Here is an 18,708-nt window from a genome sequence, read left to right on the forward strand (position 1 = left end):
AAGAGATTCACCAGTGGACAAAAAAGTGTGCCTCAGTTTGAAATCGGTGCAAGTAAAACTAGTCTGAAGTAAAACCACTTTCATTTTCATATTGATTCATCTGTGACCCAAAAATACTGATATGAAAGTGTTATTAAGAGAACAGATGCATTTTTGAACTGCCAAATGCTATTTCTGGCTCTTATTTTAGGTATTTGTTTCAAAACATTGCCAGTTGGTATGACATATTCCTTAGGGGGAAGGCTTTCTCATTAATATAGCTAGAAGGGCTGGAGGAGCAGACTTAATTCAGAAGACATTTTTCTTCCCCCTCATTTCCTATCATGTTGTCTCAGGAGAACATTTTCTAAACCCTTAAACTGAAAGATTGGGATACTCCAAAGCTAGCTGCAGGGAATATGAGATGATTTAATAAACTTATCGATCTTCTTTAGGGTAAAATTTCCCCATTACAGGCTTAGTGTAATATAGAGAGTCATCTGAGGTCATGTGCATTTGCTTGCAAAAAAGCCAGATACAGCTGTAGGTCTTTCTGTCTTAGGCACCAAGTTCCACCAAAGTCTTTCAGTTTACTTAGCCCTCCTTTTTCACAGTACTGCCTTTTATTCAAACTTTCTGTTTCAAACATAAGAAGACAAACATTTGAATAGACTACTGAATGTTAGTACAGATATTAAATTAGGTAACTTTAATCATGTGAAAGCAAAATTTTGCGATCACGCCTCAGTTGCTGGAAGGAAAATCAGCTGAGGAAAGTGCACTGTAAGGTGCTTTGTTACAGAGTGGATGTAAAGCATATAATGCATGAGATATTTTTGAAACCTCAACATCTGAATTTCAAATGACTGTGCAATATGTTTTAAATTTTAAATGACCAGGTTATTTTTTGAAATACCAGAAGCACCATGCTAATCTGATTATATTGCGACTGACCTCCAGACATGATACATTAACAGGGACCAGGATCATGACAGAGAATTTTATGATGATGATTTAAGGAAGAAACAGAACATTTTTGAAAGGAAATGAAAAATAAATTAATAATTAAGCTGTAAAGCACAAACATCACTCCTGTTTACATGATAGATTCTTCTGGACCTGTTTTGGATTCCTTCCATGAGTTATGGTATCATTTTATTTACACATATCCAAAGAAAGACTTCAAGTCATCTTTGGTCTCTAAATCAAATGGATGCACCAATTATTGGTTGTTATTGCAAATCAGGAGGAAAAGCTGTGTTCTGGACATCACTGCTCTTTTCACTCATCTCAACGTTTCTGTTGTTTGTCTGACCCTGAATGTTACTTCTTTCATTTCTAGTTCTCTCTTAGCTCTACACAGTTCTTTCCAGCAATGCAAGATGAGTATGTCGTCTCCACCTATTTTCTTTCTCTGTTCCATGCTGTGCTACCCAGTCTTAGAAATTGTTTTCTTCCCTGCCCTTGTCTCTCCTAACCTGACCTTGACTTTTCTGGCAATGTTTCCAGCTTGGGAACCCAGGAATGCCTCCGTGTGATGAGCTTTCTTGTACCCCTGATACTCCTGAGCCACCCAGACAAAGTCTTCAGAAAAGATCCCTATGTATAGAAAAAGGCTGAACAATTGATTTTGCTCATTTAACACTGTTATTTAAAAAAATTACTATTCTTCATCGACTCTTTTCTCTGGGCCTTTTCCCAGGCTTTTAACTGCCCCTAATGCCAGCTCCTCTAACGGGAAACGCTGCCAGTCTCAGCCCCTTATTAACCAGCCAGCTCTTACTTGCAACCTGTGCTTCTTTCCGCCGCTTGCTCATCCAGGAGCAAGCAGCTGCCTTTTATCCAACTCCCCTCTCTTTCAAAGGCTCTGCTGTGATCTGAGAGGAGGCAAAGGGCAGATGAGTGCCCTGAGGCCTCCATCAGTTCCTCTCGGCTTGCCCTCCGACCTGGGCTGAAGCATTTTTTCCCCTCTCCCTTTTTTCCTCATTGCACTGGCTGGCAGTTAAGACAGGTTTGGCTGTCACACAAGATGATATGATTACCCAAATTACTTGGCAGTGGTTTCATTTCTCAAGTAAATGAAAATGTAAGAGTGCGGACTGTGAGATTGAAATGGTTGCATCAAGCAACTCTGTAGATCACTCTTTAAAATTCAGATGAATGCTCAAATGTATATTTAGAATGATGGACAATACTAATTAATTTTGAAAGTGAATAGCTGCAGAAGCCTCTGGACCGGAAAGCTATTTCTGAGTTGGAAGACATCTCCCCAAGACTTTCAATGCCACCAAACCCTGAGACCAAATTTAAATTGTCAGAGACAATTAGCCAGAAAAACCTACATGATGGGATTTTAAAGGCGCTGAAGACATTTCTTTCTGGCTTTAGAGGCTGCATTATACCTCATGGTGTTATGCTGACACCAAGACTCCCTGCAGGGCTGAATGCTCTCATGGTGTGATGACACAGAGGCACTGGAGAGACTTCTGACTCTTTTGAAGTGGTTTTTAATTGCCTGACCTTGTAGCCACCAGGTCAGAGTCAGGGCACTGCAGGGGCCATGGGACTCTTTTGGGGTCCATCAGAGCAATCTGTCTGTTTGTACTGGACACCCTTCTGTACAGCTGACTACAGCTGAAATGTCAATACAAGTGTCCACCCGGGCCATGTGCTCCATCTCCTCTATCCTTGGTTAGGTTGTCAGAGGGTGAAAAGTTGCCAATGGATTAACTCCTCTCATTCACAAATGGTTTTTGACTGACTCTGCCTTTATCCAGATAGTTCATGCAAAGTTTAGGGGTAGCTGTTCAGGTACTGAAACTGTAATAAATGGTAGAGTAAAGGTGCTGAGGAAACAAAGGAATGTGGAGTAACAAACCTATCTTATAGTCTCAATGTAAAAACCCAACAAAATTCTTGAAAGCAATAAATAATTTTAGTTACTCACTAGGCATTTGTACTCCAGATGGGTTACCCAGAATTATTTGACAGTTAATGGTCACTCATTAGATTGTGTGACAGCTCAGTAGTCTGATTTTGTCTAATAGATGTGAGGGGACTTGAGGACATCAGAAGACTTCTTTCAAGTGGACATGAAAAGTTTTTCATTACTGGTCACACTCAGTTTTCCAGAATTGTACTTTAAGTCATCCCTTTGAATTGGAAGCTTACAACAGCATTGTGTCTTCTGAGAAATGACACTTCAAATGAAGCTGTCTTAAAGTGCTGTTGGATGATAAGGACACAATGGGTATCTCTCTGCTGAAATTACCTTTAGAGAATTAAAAAACATGCCCTACTTGGCTATAATTCAGTTTGAATAAATTTATCATTTGAAGAGTTTAGTTTGAAAAACTGAAATTTTGTTCAGCTAATAGGAGTTTAAAGACACCTATTTTTCTGAAAGTCTTGTCCCGAACCATAATTCATTGAAACAAGATTTTTCTCACATAAATAAACTCTAATATATATTTTCTCATGAATAAATGGTGTTTGTCTTGCTAATTTGTGAACAAAATCAAACTGCAAGTTTGTCTCTCACTGGCATACCGACTCTTTCAGTGGAATTAATTCTCCCGGGTGCCTGTATCAGATTTGTTCACTTTATTCCTGAACATGAAGTTCAGTTCAAAACAGCAAAAAGAGAAGAGGAGCTTTTCTTCTTTGGTTTTGCAGTAAGTGACTGGGAAATGTTTTGTTGCCACAGGCGTGTGAAGTTCTGTGGACGCTTCCAAATGAAACATTGATTGTAGTGTTGCTTGAAAGGAACTAGATGTTCCTTTCAGGCTTGTTAGCTTCTGATAGTATCCAAAATGAACTTTTTTTCTCCCAAAGCTAAGGTACAATTCTGCTTTCTAAACATTTCCGGGCAGATGAAGGAAAGTTCCAAAATCTGAGAAAAGCCTTCACTTTTATACATTAATATATCAGGGGAGAATTTTAATAGTAACTTATTCACAGTACAATGAGAACTTCAAAAAATTATGGCTTAAAGAATCTGTTCAAAAAGCACTATAGGGAAATATATGGAGACATTGGTATGTGAGAGAGAAACTTGCTTGGACACTGCACAACAATTAAAATGCAAGTCAAATTTACATTAGGAGATAATGTGTAGAGATTTGCCCATCTGCTAGCATGCAAGAGATGCAGGCAGACTGAAAAATTAAAATAATTCTAGAAGATTTTTTATTCAATTATATTTTGTGTTCTTCCTGACTCTTTCTTCCCAGAAAAGAAGTATCTTCAAAAGAATGCTCCATTTAATCACAACTAGTGCAAACTGAAAGAAAAGTTTTATATGTGTCTTTTGAATTTCATATCGACTCCTTACATAACCCCGAGGCTCAGCTTGAGATCTAGTATTGTAGACACAGACTTCAGCTGTATTGCAAATGCACAGGGTCTTCATTTCTTACAAATTTGCACAGTGAGCATGGCAAATCCTGTTGTCTCTAAAAGAAAAATTGAGAAAAATAAGCAGTTCTCATAATTTGCAACTCTTTGCCCTGCAGCCTTTTCCCAATCTAGTTGTCTGTGTATTAGACACAGAATATAACAGCAAGAGCCATCGAGTGCTACACCAATTTAAAGACATAATCCTGAGCTGTAAGTTTGGGTGTTGCTCAGGCATTATGACAGCAACAGACACTTTGGGGTGTTGATTTGAGTGTATCCACAGATGAGTCCAGGTAGGCTACAGAGAACAGGCACTTAATTTCTGGTAACAGGAGGTGGGAACCAGTTCCAGACAGTGCTTGGATCTCATGGCAATCTGAGATTCAATGTCAGTAACTGCAGAAATGCTTTTAAGTCTAAGGAAGAAATGTGGGATAAAACCTACCAAAATCTTTCTGCTTAGGTGTTGACTACTTGTTTTAACAAGCTAGATGGAAAAAAAAAATTCGCTGGTCCATACCCTGGGTCACCACAGCTGCTCTGGGTTTTGCAGATAAGTGGTGACTGGAGGCTTGGGGATGGTGCTGGGAAAGGCAGTGGGATAGTTTGGGAAAGAGTGGGCAGATGTTGGGTTACTGGAGAACAGTTTGCTCTGTCCTTGAAGGAGGGCTCACTCAGAGGAGCACAGTCAAAAACGTGGCTGTGGGATGGATTTTTTTGGCAAGGTAGAAGCCCAGGTCCTTGTTGCAAAGCAAGTGATGTCAGTGTGGGGGTGGGAGCCGGGCTCTGTCTCCTGGGGCCTGTGAGCAACCACCGCCTCTTTCCCTTGTTCCTGGGGATGCTGCAAAGGGAATTTGGCACCAGCCATTTCTTGAGACTTTTCTGTAGGTGAGGGCAGTCAGATGAGGGCCGAAGGCAGCCAGGCCTAACCAACCTGCCTCAGAACCAGCCTGAGCTGCCACTTGCTGGTGTGCTAGAAGAAAGCAGTAGCTGGTGGCACCACCTGAGGTCTGCTGTAGCCATGACCTTGTTCACCCCCAGCTTTCACAGGGCTACCTTTCCAAGCCCTAATTGCCAGCGTCTCCATGAGAGGAGTCCTTATCAAAGGACTTTATACAGAATTTCAGTGATATGTTTTACTGCTGAATTTTTGATTTTGACATGAGTCTCTCTTGCATGTTCCTCATTGTGGGGCTAAATGTATAGTGTTTTCTTTAATAATTATTTCTCCATGTTTAGATGTTATGAGGTTAATATTTTATGATACAAATCGTTTACATTTGGACAGCTCAGTGTGAACATGGAATCTTTGCATGTGTAGAGTTAGAGTAGGTTTCCTTACAAGATGCAGTCACTTCCAACTTGGTGGAGGCTACTTACCTCTCTTAACTATGTCTGTTTTAGGGAAGCAGGTGGAAAATAATGTTTTGAGAGAAGGTAGATTGGTTGATAATTTATGCAGTGTGGAGTTAATGTAAGGGCTGCCTAAATCACAATTTTCTGTCCAATATTTTTAATCATTTTCAAGTTCATAATTTGTGTGCACAGGGCATTGCAGTACTGTAGATGTTTTGTTTTGGCTTTTCTTTAATACTGTACATTTTTTTCTTTTTTTTCCCCAAGTCTAACAGTAATTTCTTGCTGTGCAGTTTCACATTTATTCTGCTTTTCAAAGGAAATGAAAAAATTCTTATTAAAATAAAATGTGTGATTATACCTGAACTCCCTTCTGAGCTTGCATTTTATAGATGAAACTGTTTTTTGCAATAAATGCACAGGTTTGAATAATTTTCACTTCAGTATCTTTTTTCTACTTTGTTTTCTTTACTTAGTTCTGTAGAGACTTTCAGGTTTATTGCCCCTTATAATTTCATCTGTAAGCCCAAGTCTACCTGAATTCATGTTTTGTCCATATTCCTTAGTCTTGAAATTCTCTTACTACTCTCTGGCACAGCTGAATGACTTCCCTGAATTATTGTGTGGTTAATTCCTCACCATATGCTCTGGACTGCTTCAGGATGTTTTGATGCTGAAAACTATTCTGCCTCAAAGTTTTGTGAGTTCTGTATTATTTTGGCAGAAACAATTCAAAGTTTTCTCGCAAGGGTTTATAAATTACAACCTGCATTGTAGCATCCTTCCAGACTGGCTAGCTGCTTCCTTACCCAGGTGATTGACTTCCTTGGAAGTGTTTGAATTTTGTCTCTGGTATCATGTTTTTTGAATTCTGTTTTGTAGCATGTCATGGCGAATCAAAGTGCTTTTAGTATCTGTGGAGCTTATTATTTTATTGAAGAGAACTGGCACTGACGAGCTCAGCAATTCCCTTTGCTAGTCCAGACTTGGCTTAGAGGTTTTAAAATTTAAAACCTGTCTTTGCTGGCATGACAACTTTATATTGGAAATAACTCTTCAGTGGCTAAAACTAGCTTTTAAATAAAAATATTCTATTCTTTTGGGCTTGCACTCCAAAAATGGTTTTTGAAACTTAGAGATCACTAATTGCATGATTTTGAGGAGATAGATGTTAAAGAAGAGTCATGAGTTCACTTTTTCAGCAAAGTTACATGCCCATGTTTTCTACTTAATTGTAGACGTTTATACAAATGTGCAGTTTAGAAACAAATGATAACTTCATTGCAATTTAAACAACAGAATTTTTAAGTAATATATGCATTGAATTGAAATTATTGGTACAAAATGAGTTGGCTCATCTCTGGGGTAAGGCAACGATGCAGATTTAGTTTGAATTTTTGTGAAATAGCAAAAGATAATTAAGACAGTTTTCTTTTTTTTTTCCTTGCATGAAAATTATCAGCAGAATTAGCATAGTTTTGAGGTCTCATTGACAAAGATTTGTGTGCTTACTTAGTTTTTATCCATTATTTGGTAGCCCTCTGAAAAATCATTGGCAGTATACTGCAAGCATAGTATTACTTTGGGCCTAATTGGTGGTATTTTTAACTCTGCACACTGATCATGCACAGCGTTCCATAAGTGCTTCTATAATCTTCATTTTTGATGAACTGTTTACCAGTTCCAGTTTGACCTGGAACAGTAGAACATCTTCTTAAATGTACTTCGCAATTCTGGGCTCCGGAATGCAAAAATCATAGGGTTGATGATGGCATTGCACATTATGAGTGTTCCATTCACGTGGAAAATGGACATGTAGCAGGCACAGTAAGGGTTATGTGGGCAAAACCTTGCTAAGAGGATGTGGAGAACAAAGGGAGCCCAACAGCAAAGGAAAACTCCAAGAAAAATAGTCAGTGTAATTGCTCCTTTCATGTTAGTTCTGTGATGGACTGTGCTGGTGGGCAGTGAGGCGATCTTTTTGGCGTGAGATCGAGCCAGGAGGAACATGTGGACATAGAGGCACAGTATGAAAAACATCATCAGAGGGAACAGGATGGTGAAAGGAATGACAGTTGCTGCTTCATAGGAGAAGAGGGCAATGGCAATGCTGCTGCCGGCACAGAACGTCCAAATGATTGCCAGGATAACCAAGGCCCTCCTCAATGTCATGATATTGTGGTACCGCAAAGCATAGAAGATAGTGATGTATCTATCTGCTGCGATAGCTAGCAAGCTGAAAATAGACCCCAGCAAAGACAGAATGAACATGGAATCCATGGCATCATCCAGTTTTTTCTCAAAGTCTCCATGACGTGTCAGGTATCCCATTTTACACAAGATGATAAAGATGTTCTCCAGGGTTTTGTACAAGCTACCTAACATGTCTGAAATGGCTAAACTGCAAATGAAGAAGTACATGGGCAAGTGTAAATTCTTATTTCTAACAACAGCAATAAGGATAAGTAGATTTTCCAGTATCCCAGCGGCAGCAACAGTGAAAAAAACTTCCTCTGGCACGACAACCTGGGTGCAGTCAGTGATATTTAATGAAAAATCACTTATGTTTTCGAGGGATGGAATGCTGGTCTGCCCTGGGTGTTTGATTAAGTTGGAAGGTCTCTCAGTGCTCATTCTTCTGGTCGTGGAAAGAGCCTGGGTTGCTTCTTTTTCAGGTTTGGCTTTATTCTGAAGCTGACCTTCTTTTGATCAAGGCTTTCTCCTTTATCTGGAGCAATTTTAAGACTTAACTGAAATGTTTGGAATGTCTCCTACAATAAAACACGTAGAAACATAAATATCAAGAAGAAATTGACCACACAGATGAGGTAAAAACAGACATTTAAAGTATCATCTATTGCAGTTTAAAGCACATGAATAATCACCATACAGAGACACAATTGTGTTGGATGAAATAAGAACTGTTCAAGGTTTCACAGAGCCTTAGAAAAAATCGAAGTGTAAATTCTCTTTTAGCTTCAAAGTAGTTTTAAAAATATGTGTAGTTTTCTTTACCAGTGGGCGTCCCACATTTACTGGAATTGATCTGACAGACTTCAATAGTCTGGGAATCTTTACTGGCCCAGCTATTTGCTTCGAGAAAGCCTGGCATTTCTCATGACATGTTCAGTATTATTAGACACAAATAAGACTAAAGCCAAGACAAACTCATGTCCAGAGCGGTAACATGTTTACCTCCACACTGTTGATGGTGTAATGAAATGCCCTCAATTTAGATGTGAACATTTGTAAATATTGATGTATTTAGAGGCATGTTAGATACTGGTGAGAGGCTTCCTTTTCATTTAAATTGAAACTGTCTTTTGATTTAATGAATATATTTCTAAGATCCAAAGTACAAAATTTCTTGTCTGTATTTTAAAACTATCTAAAACCCCAAATGTTGATTACAGCACCAAGATGGTGTTTTCTTTTCCCCATAATAATCCTGATCTAAACTGTATCCAAGCACATAGGAATCTTTCCAAAGGAATAGATTTTTACTCTTTTCATTAATGTATAAATTGATATGATATTAATTTAGCCTGAATACAACCCATAAACGGTAAGAAAGACTTTTTCTTGTCATCTTTATAGCCAATCTTGGGAAATGCAGATGCAGTTCTGGTATTTAGAAAATCCCCTTTAAAAAGCTATATTTTCACTGAAAGGGTTGTCAAGCACTGGATCAGGCTGTCCAGAGAAGTGGGTGAGTCACCATCCCATGAGGTATTTAAGTGGTTTGGATGTGACACTTAGGAACATGGTTTAGTGGTGGACTTGGCAGTGCTGGGTTAATGGTTGAACTCAATGATCTTAAAGGTCCTTTCCAGCCTAAATGAGTCTATAATTTCATGATTATCCCTCTGTTTTTAAGTTTAAACCAGCTTTCTTTTACACTTTCATATCAGTAAGTCTTGAAATTCCTTTGGCCGTTTGTTCATAATCGGGGTTGCTGAATACTATAACACACTGTTACTGTTTCAATGGGAGAAGTCAAAAGTTCTAATTATTTTGTATACAAACAAGACTTGGAACACCTGCTCTCATGAATTCAACGAAAGAGAGTACCCATACATATCTGAAAACACAGGCTGTGTAGTGGACAAAACAAACTGTATTGCACTGCAGCATACATGAACATTCCCAAAGATAATTAGGTCAACATCTGTCAGTGTGTGAAGGAAGGAGTTACTAAGAATAAGAAACTTGACAACGTCTTTGTAATGGTATGTTTTTCCTATTCTCACCTGGAGCTACTGTCACGGTTAAGTTTTATGATATCTAATCTAGCACTCTGTTAAAAAGTTTCACTCTTTATAGGTAGTCAGCACAGACACTTCAGACAAAACTTCATTTAGATAGGATTTAAACAGGAGAATCAGCTGGCAAACGTTTATTAAGTTGCTGTTTTCTCAAAACTGTTCTTCAAGAATGCATCTTTGCTGATATAGTTGTATTGCTGAAATAATCTACCTGAAAAACATAGTTTCCTTCACTGAAAATATATGATATTATGAATGACATGGTATATTACATCTGCTACTTATAATTTTACAGTAACTTTGTATTAAGTTTGGTAAGAACTTATAGCGGCTTTGGTGTATTTACAGTAAACTGAATAATTACATCACTTAATGTTGTTTTCCATCAATTAATAGAAAGCCAGAAAAAGACCACCTTGTTTCAGAGATTCTCATTTCAGTATGTGCACATGACTATTGCATGCTATACTATTAGGGTTCCATCAAAGATCTTGCCAATTATCTCATTTCTGATGCTTCAGTGTGGTGCACAGTCTTATTTCAATCTCAGACATCCCAGACGGAAATATCTATGTAGACAGTGTTTTGCATGGGTCACAAATCCAGTGCTTCATCTGCACAATAGACATTATGTCATACATCTGCAGTAAGTTCTACAGTTACAGGATTCTTTTCACTGCTACACGTTTACCAGGTAGCATGCATGATGTAGTTTAGCGGTTCTAAGCAGTGTAGGAACAGACAGACTACATGTGGGAGGTAAAGCTGTTGTGAATATGGTGAGTAACATCAGTGGTACCCTCAGAAGAACAACCCTGGGACCTCCAGCACCAAGAAGCCCAGGGTGAAGAAGGACCAACAGGACACCAGTGGATCCATGGGTGGTGATGGCCTTTTGCTTGATCTCCCTCTCTCTTTCCTCCTCCCCCTTTTCTTTCTTTCTATCTCTCTGCCTCATATATACTGTTAAATAAAATCTGCAACATTGGCTTTGGCACATGGTCTTGTCTTCACCTTCACTCGGGCAGAGGCATCTTTCAATAATTGCATCTTAACAGTGTCCTAAAAGCTAATGTGAAAAGAAGACACCTTGAAGCTTGGGTGCATATTTCTACTGTCTACAGAAATTAGAGCCAAGGTCATTTCGCACAAGTATAAAAGGCAAAAAAATGTTTACACTCCTGTGTTAATAACAGAGACAGTTTGGATGCAACTGATTTCCTCTCCACTGTCAGTACCTTGACGGTTTTCTTTGTCATTGTACTGTGCAGATAAAGGGTCCATGCCCCTCACCCTCTGAAATATCTCAGATTTATCTTTTGCAGGTACCTGCAAAGCCAACCTTTCCCAGCTAGTGTGTAGATTTCAGAACTATTAAAAATAAAACATAACAATTAAAAAAGAAATTGACATATAGGACAATTCTGATTTTCCTGTCAATAGCTGAATTATTTGGATTTTACCTTTTTTGAGGTTATTCATGGTCTAAGAATAAGTCTGCCTGACTGTAGCAAGAAATGTAAAACAGTCAAAAAACAATGAATGGCAATGAAAGACTTAAAATCTGAAACACATCTGCAAATGTAGCTGCATAACATACTGCAAAAAATTCAACCCATCCTTGTTTAAGTTAGGTCCTGGATGGAGAAATCAACAGCTCACTAACGCTGGATATTCAGAAACATTATTTATCTAGCAGGAGGCAGTCTCCCAAGCTGGTATAATGGGCAATGAGCTGATGGCAGTACTAAAAAGGCATATATTTGTAGTACTATCATCAATTTCTTTTTGATTGGTAGCTATCTAAAGGAAGATGAAGCAGCAAACTGAGAGAATGGAAGCCAGGACCAGAAACTATACTGACAATATTGTACAAACTTAGGAAACAAATCAAAACCAGATTATCTGACAATTGTAATCACCATGATTATGGCGTGGCTCCTTACGACACTCTTGTCACTTTGAAAGTGCGTTTGCGCTGGTTTGTATTACACAGCTAAAAGCCAGCCCCAGCGCTTCAGCTGTGGTAAGGCTGAGAATACCCTTGTGGATGCTGGGAACTCCCAGTACTCCAGACCATTAGCCTGGGGCACAAACCATAACTCTCTCCTGTGTGCCCTGTGCCTACTGATAACTAAAATACAAATTTCTCTGCAGTAGAAATACAACAGCTTAGCATCTGAAAGGTCTGGGAATAATAGGTCTGCTCTTGCTTTATTTTTTTTTAATTGGATGAAAACTTAATTCACTGAATAAATAAACATTTCCCTCAATCCCAAAATATTAAATAAACTGGCTAGGTCAGCTGCAATAGCAATGAAAGTAATTTCAGCTGTGAACTATAATGAAAAGAAATAGTTAAAAATTATGAACCTTAAATGCTGTATAATTTCCCAGAGCTTTATTTGCATCTGTTGTTGTTTTAGTAGCAAAGCAAATAGCTTCCCTTTATCGTAGAGACCCCAATATATATTTACTCTCTAAATAGCTGTCAGTAAATAAAACCTGAAAGGGTACTGAGTAGTCTCTTTAGCTTTAGGGCTGCATAAAACAGCTGTGATAATGAGCCAATTATGTATTTGCAATGATTTCTTTCCAGAACCATGGAATATGTGAATGTATCTAAATTTTATGAAAAATGTAATTTAGAAGGAAGGGAACAGAGTAAGTGGTTTGGGATATTTCATAACCCACTCAGTATATACAGAGGTGCTTATTTGTCACTAGAAATGCCATAACCTTTTCTCAATCCCCAAAAGTCTCCAATGTATTAGCAGTTGCTTCTATTGTCATTATCTCTAGCTAAGTCCAAAGCTTTATCATTGGCATACCTGGTAATCTGTTCAGTTTGGTTCCCCTTTTAAAACCTTGCCCTAGTGGAACATGAATCCCTTGTGAGGTGGTTGGAGAAGCTGTGTGTGACCGGTTATGCGGTCTGGTGCTGCTTAGAATGACGTTCTTTGTCTGAAAATGCCAGCAGCCAAAGTCCCACGGTTGGGAGCGATGTATTTTTTCGGTCACTCATGTTCAAGCTGTTACAGTTTTGTATCAAAATACATTTGACAAAAAACTATGGACAAATACCTTTTCCCTTGTTTCTAGCTTTTCTGGGTGCACCAGACATTTAGGAAGGAAACAAGCCAGTCAAAAACATGGATGTGGAGGCTTAATTTTTAAAGCTAAGGAACAAGAAAAATGGCAACCATTTTTTTCAGTTTTTTTTTTTTGTATTTAGTAGGGAGGCAATGGCTTTCATGGGGACAAGAAGGACTGGACCTGTTACAGGCAGGTGAGTTAGGAGGACAGCATGATCCTTACACATGCTAATTAGCATTTCTTTTTGTCTGCCAGCCTGGCTTAACCCGGAACAAGCAAGTAAGTGAAAAAACACATCAAGCCTGATTCTGCCTTGCCCTGCCCATTGTATGGTTCTTTAGAGTCATTAGAAGTAACTGTGTCAGAGGAATTACTCTAAAATATACATACTCCTAAGGGTCAGCGTCTCTACTTCCTGCAGCTTTCTGTCTCCAAGTACTGAAAATATCTCACTCACTGCTAGGTTGGCCATGCTTAAGGTACCTCAGCATGGCCCGTACAAAAAAACTCCAAACAGAAACCTGCCTGCTTGAGGAACAGTAGCAGATCATAAGTGAAACATCCTCAGCTGTATTTGTTAAACTATTGAAGGAAATAGTTTCCTCAGATGACCTCGATTTTAAATCTCTCACCACTTATTAAGCAGACCCAAATGGTATAGGAAGCATTCAAGAAAGTTGCTAAAATTTAGTGGCAGCACAGTTCTTCAATATTGTCTAAGTATTGTTCCTTTATTTGGGAATCCTCCTGAAAGCATTGTTACCTCCCATCAGTAACTGAGATGGCTAAAGGGTGCGCATTAGATACTTTCTTCCATAAAAAACCAAGAAAGTCTATATTTTAAAATAGGCATTTTATGTTAACAACTTTGTTCAGTAGACACTGAACAAAACAGTGGCTGGGAGAGCAAAAGAGTGACAGCATTAATTTCCATCCTCCTCTTAATGTGAACGGTCTCAGTTGCTGGCATTGAGATGGAACAGAAAGATCTCTTTCCAGGGAAGGTCTTTCAGAAACATGAGTTTTCCCTGCTTACTGCTGTAGGGACAGCTAGAAAAAAGTACTGTGTGGTCACGTTTCATTGTTCAGTTGCTAGAACCTGAATCTTCTCATCAAAGTAAACATATTTTGTATGAAAAACTACTTCAATACAGAATATAGTAATGGTGGCTTTGATATAATCCTTTTCCTTCTAAGTATTTTTATCTTTTTTTCTTTTCTTTTTTAAAATGACAGTGTAGGTAAAACAATATCAAATAAGGGTATGTGAGAACAGTGAGGAAAAATTAAGATACTGTGATACCTGGATCTTTATCACATAATCTTTTGAAATTTTTTTAACAGCTGCAATTAGTATCCATGCTGTATTAGGCAATTTATTCTTTTGCTTTGATCTCCCTCTAGTGTTCAAGAAAATAGTGTTAGCCCAGTATTAATGACTGATTACTGCTATTCTGATTCTTCACATGAGTGGACATTATATAACATTGTGTTTCCTAATCTTGAGTTCAGGACCCGTCATCAGACCTAGATAAATGTCTTTTGTATAACGGTGTTCACTGCCATGGATCTTGGTGATTTACTGCACCAGAATAATGAGTATATGTCCCATATGATTTCAACATCACAACTTTCTTAGAAATAACTTTGCACTGATAGAGATGGCACATTTTGAAGAAAAAAGCAAAAAAAAAACCAAAAAAGGGAAGTGTATATGTATACTAGCTAAATGCAGAAAAAAAATGTTGTATCTAAAGCTGGACATATACCAATTGGGGTAACTACTAAGAAAATTTCACTCACATGATTACAATTGTGACTTTCTCATAAAAAGCATTTCTAGAGTGAAATTAAGGTGCAAGTCATTCTTGCTGAAATTTTAAATGTAAGATATATCTGTATATGTTGAAGAGAATTTTTTTTTCCTGACTTTGAAAACTGCGTAAAAGCATTTTCTGACCAAATCATAAGCTGAACAGACTGGAGGTCTTGCAAAGATTACAGCTGAAAAAAATTTGGAAGTTTGGTTTACTTCTTATGGGTACTTCTCTTTCTTTTTCCCATAAGATCAGCACCAAGGTAACACAATTATGTGTTTGTTTTATGAATAAGGAAAAACCAGGAAAGATTTTCTTATTTGTATTTAAGGTTAGGTGTATTCACTATGACATGATTTTGTTGCCAAAAAAAAAAAATTGCAATAAAGCATCTAAGCTATGCAGAAACTAACTGGCCAGGACTCCTTCTGTCTCTATGATGTGAGTGTAGCTTCATTCAAAACATGCATAGCTCTGGGTGTTTCAGGAAAGATACTGGAAGCAGGAAAAGTAAAAAGGATTAAAGAAAGATGGACTGAGTTCTTAATGTCCTTAATAAAATAAATCCTTGCAGCAGCAGAGAGGAAAAGGAATTATTTAAGATGTTTGTGAATGAAATGGCAAGAACCATTAAAAAGGCAGAGAGAAAAAGAAATTAAAGCTGAAAATCCAGGAAGCATTTTCTAATTGACTAACTCCTTGTGGCAGTATCACTTTTCACATACAATTTCTGAGACTGTAACCCATGCTGTTATCTGAAGTACCTGGAACCAAAAAAAGCTGCATAAATTGTTGGTGGTTATATAAAGACTCTTGTTTTGTCACAAGACATAAACACAGAATATCCACAAAGTCATTAGTGGACTTTATTTCACAAAGTCATTAGTGAAATAATCTTCTTCTTATCAAGTGTGTGGACAGTTTATTGAAAACAAGTAACCTCTAGAGATTAAACTAGGACCTGTACAAAATCGAGGGCTATAAATTCATTAATGCAATTTGCTTCCTTTTTCAGTAGTTGCACTTCAGAGCAGCCTTCCCACCAGTGCAGACAGCACACTGTGCCCTGGGGAAGGGGAACTTCTGCAAGTTGTTTAATGCAGAGCTGTCAGGGAAGGGAGCGAAATGCAGTGAAGGTTTCCCCGTCTCTGCTGCACAGTATGTGTGATCATGAGAGTTGGTTTTTTCTGAAACGTGGAACCTCACTCTCTGCAAAGCTTCTGTTGCTTTGTAAAGTTGAGGTACATTAAGAAATATAGCTGTTGTGATACACTAACTATAATTATTAGTCAATTGCAGTTTTTAACAACATAATCTACCTAAGGAAAAGAAAAACAAACCAAAACTAAACCAAGCTTTCTGTGCCTGATGCAGGTAACTGCTTTGGAAGTAATGTACTTATAACCTTTGGTCACATCCTTCACCCTCAGATCAGTCTCAAGCCATTGGAGTGACTTGGTGACAAGCTACAGTGATCAATGCCTACTAAATACATGTTTCTCTATTAAGATTGTAGTGGAAAGATTCATGTTTCTTTGAAACACTAGTTACTGTGCCCCAGACTTTGTAGTTGGTTTTTATTACACTATTATTTCCTATTTGTTTCCAGAATAAATTAATTTTTAGCCTATACATAGCTGTAACTTTCTACAAGGTATGAAAAATGACATTGGATTTGAACACAGGGCAAACAGTTCTTTGGGATCATTGTAAAATCAATCAAGAGGCCTTCAAGTGACATTTCTGGAGGCCATTGCTCTGTTCTTATACTTTCCAGTAAATCATTGTTTGCCATTAATAATACCATCACAAAAATGCTATCAACAAGCATCAAGAAAATCTCCTTTACAGAAAAGCATTAACCATTTCTTGAAAAAGAAGTCCTGTGTTTCTGCTCTAAAGAAGGAAGCACTCCTAGGTGTTCTGTAAGGAGCCATTCATCTTTTTCTCTGGCTGTGTCTGCTCCAGTAGTTGCAAACAAAATAATAGTCAAAGTAGATGGTATCATTAGAATAATATTTAATATTTTTAAATTACAGAAAACAAGGGTGTGGATTTATAGCATGTCACCTGCTGTTTAAGTGCATTATCTTATGGTACATATTAGGTGTGTCCTATTGAAAAAAACCCATGCATCAAAGATACAGCATCTTCTTTCCTGAGAGCTACTTAAAAGTGCCATTGTGCTTTTTGTTTTGCCACTGAACAAATATATTTACATCTATTTATGCTAAAAAGTAAAAATAGTGAAAAGACAATGATTAAAAGGTGAATTCAATAGATGATTATTTTCTCTGGGAAGCCTGTAGAATGGGGGCAAAGTGAAAAAAATACCTCTTTTAGATTTGTTTTTTTCATAGCCATCTTCATTCCATATGCCTGGGAGGGAGAATGAATAAAAAAACAAGTGTGGAAGGACTTAAATCTAAATTCTCCAAGCCTGTAAAAATCTGCTAGCATTTGGAGTAGTGGCAACACAAAGCTTTAGTCTGGTTACATGTTGGCATTCAGAGCTACCGTGGCTTCTTCTACAGGTAGAAGTAGACACAATCTCATTGCAAAAGGTGTGCTGTCATCCAAAGCCACCTCTGGAGAGGTGTGGGAGATTTATGAAGATACTCAGATTAGGTCATTTTAGCTTGTCTTTTCCATGCACTAGCATGTGAAACCCCTATGGCAATGATGCTGTGGCAGAACAGGTATTTCCACTTCTGCTCAGGTATCACGGAATTACATGTATCTATGGGGGTATGTGTGTGTGCATGTGGTGAAATTTGGCTTCTGCTTCTGGTCTGAAATAATTAACAGGGAAATTCAAAGGATAAACAATCAGTTCAGGTATCTACAACAACATGTGTTAAATAGAGGCATTTATTCTGCCCTAATTTGTGGTTATCTGCTTCAAGGCAGAGATTGATGCTGTCCTCTGCCTTCCTCTGCTGCGTGCTGCAGACTGACACAGGATTAACTATCTAAAAATATTGGCAATAGAGTGCACCAAACCACACAGCCATCTGAGAAATCTGTAACTGTCAGGTAGATCAATGGAATTATTCAATATTTGCACTTGAGCAAGTGAGAACAGAATTTGATTTCCCTGAGCAGAGTGAACACAACAAAACCGTACCTGGCAGGAGAAGCCCTCCTTAGATAATTCCCAGTCCAGATCCAGAAGAAGACTCATTGATGACGAGCTAGAAAGTCTCTGAGGGTTGTGTGGCCTCTGTCTGATGCAGAGAAAAAAATAGATGAAGCAGGAAAAACAGTATACAAAAGATAAGAAACATTTCAGTAGAAGTTTTCCTACTGTATAAGTTAACTTCTTCCATTGGCAAAGAGGAAAATCTTACTCAGTCTTCATATAAGAGGCATAAAATCCCTGCCAGAATTTTCCTTTAAAGAAGAATGACTGTGAGATGAAAGATTTTAGGGAACACTAGAAATATGGCACTTCCTTCCACAATAACATTGCATATTTCACTAATTTCTCCAAGGAGGCTTTCTGACATTAGATATATTTAGTAAACCTCCACTTACCTGCTAGTGAAACCACTCAAACTGTGAGTCAGTTTGCTGGTAGCTCTGGGAGCAAGATTATTTATAAAGGAAATGAAGCCAACACAGTCTTTGCGTAAGGGAAAGATTGGAACATCTAAATCAAAGAGGACGACAGTTGTTTCATTGGCATAACCTTGAATTAGGGTCTCTTTAAAATAAATAATTCACTGTGTCTTGAAACATTTATAAGGAAGAAAAATAAAAGAAAAAAATTGCCCAATCAAAGGGAAAATACTCTG

At 38.0% G+C, this 18,708-nt stretch overlaps 1 protein-coding gene across 1 annotated transcript; it reads right to left on the bottom strand.

The window, feature by feature from the left end:
* Positions 1 to 6,936: 6,936 nt before the first annotated feature.
* MC2R (melanocortin 2 receptor) lies at positions 6,937 to 18,508 on the bottom strand. Its single transcript, XM_042032180.1, has 3 exons — positions 18,449 to 18,508; positions 18,039 to 18,138; positions 6,937 to 8,504 (listed from the first exon to the last, which is right to left on the bottom strand). The coding sequence occupies exon 3, from the start codon at positions 8,365 to 8,367 to the stop codon at positions 7,408 to 7,410; it is 960 nt and encodes a 319-aa protein (XP_041888114.1). The 5' UTR covers positions 8,368 to 8,504; positions 18,039 to 18,138; positions 18,449 to 18,508; the 3' UTR covers positions 6,937 to 7,407.
* Between the last annotated feature and the right edge of the window lie 200 nt (positions 18,509 to 18,708).

Source organism: Corvus kubaryi, unplaced genomic scaffold, assembly GCF_017639235.1.
Source record: "Corvus kubaryi isolate FWS band 111438036 unplaced genomic scaffold, C.kubaryi_AGA036_p1.0 132, whole genome shotgun sequence".
NCBI classification, from domain to species: Eukaryota; Metazoa; Chordata; class Aves; order Passeriformes; family Corvidae; genus Corvus; species Corvus kubaryi.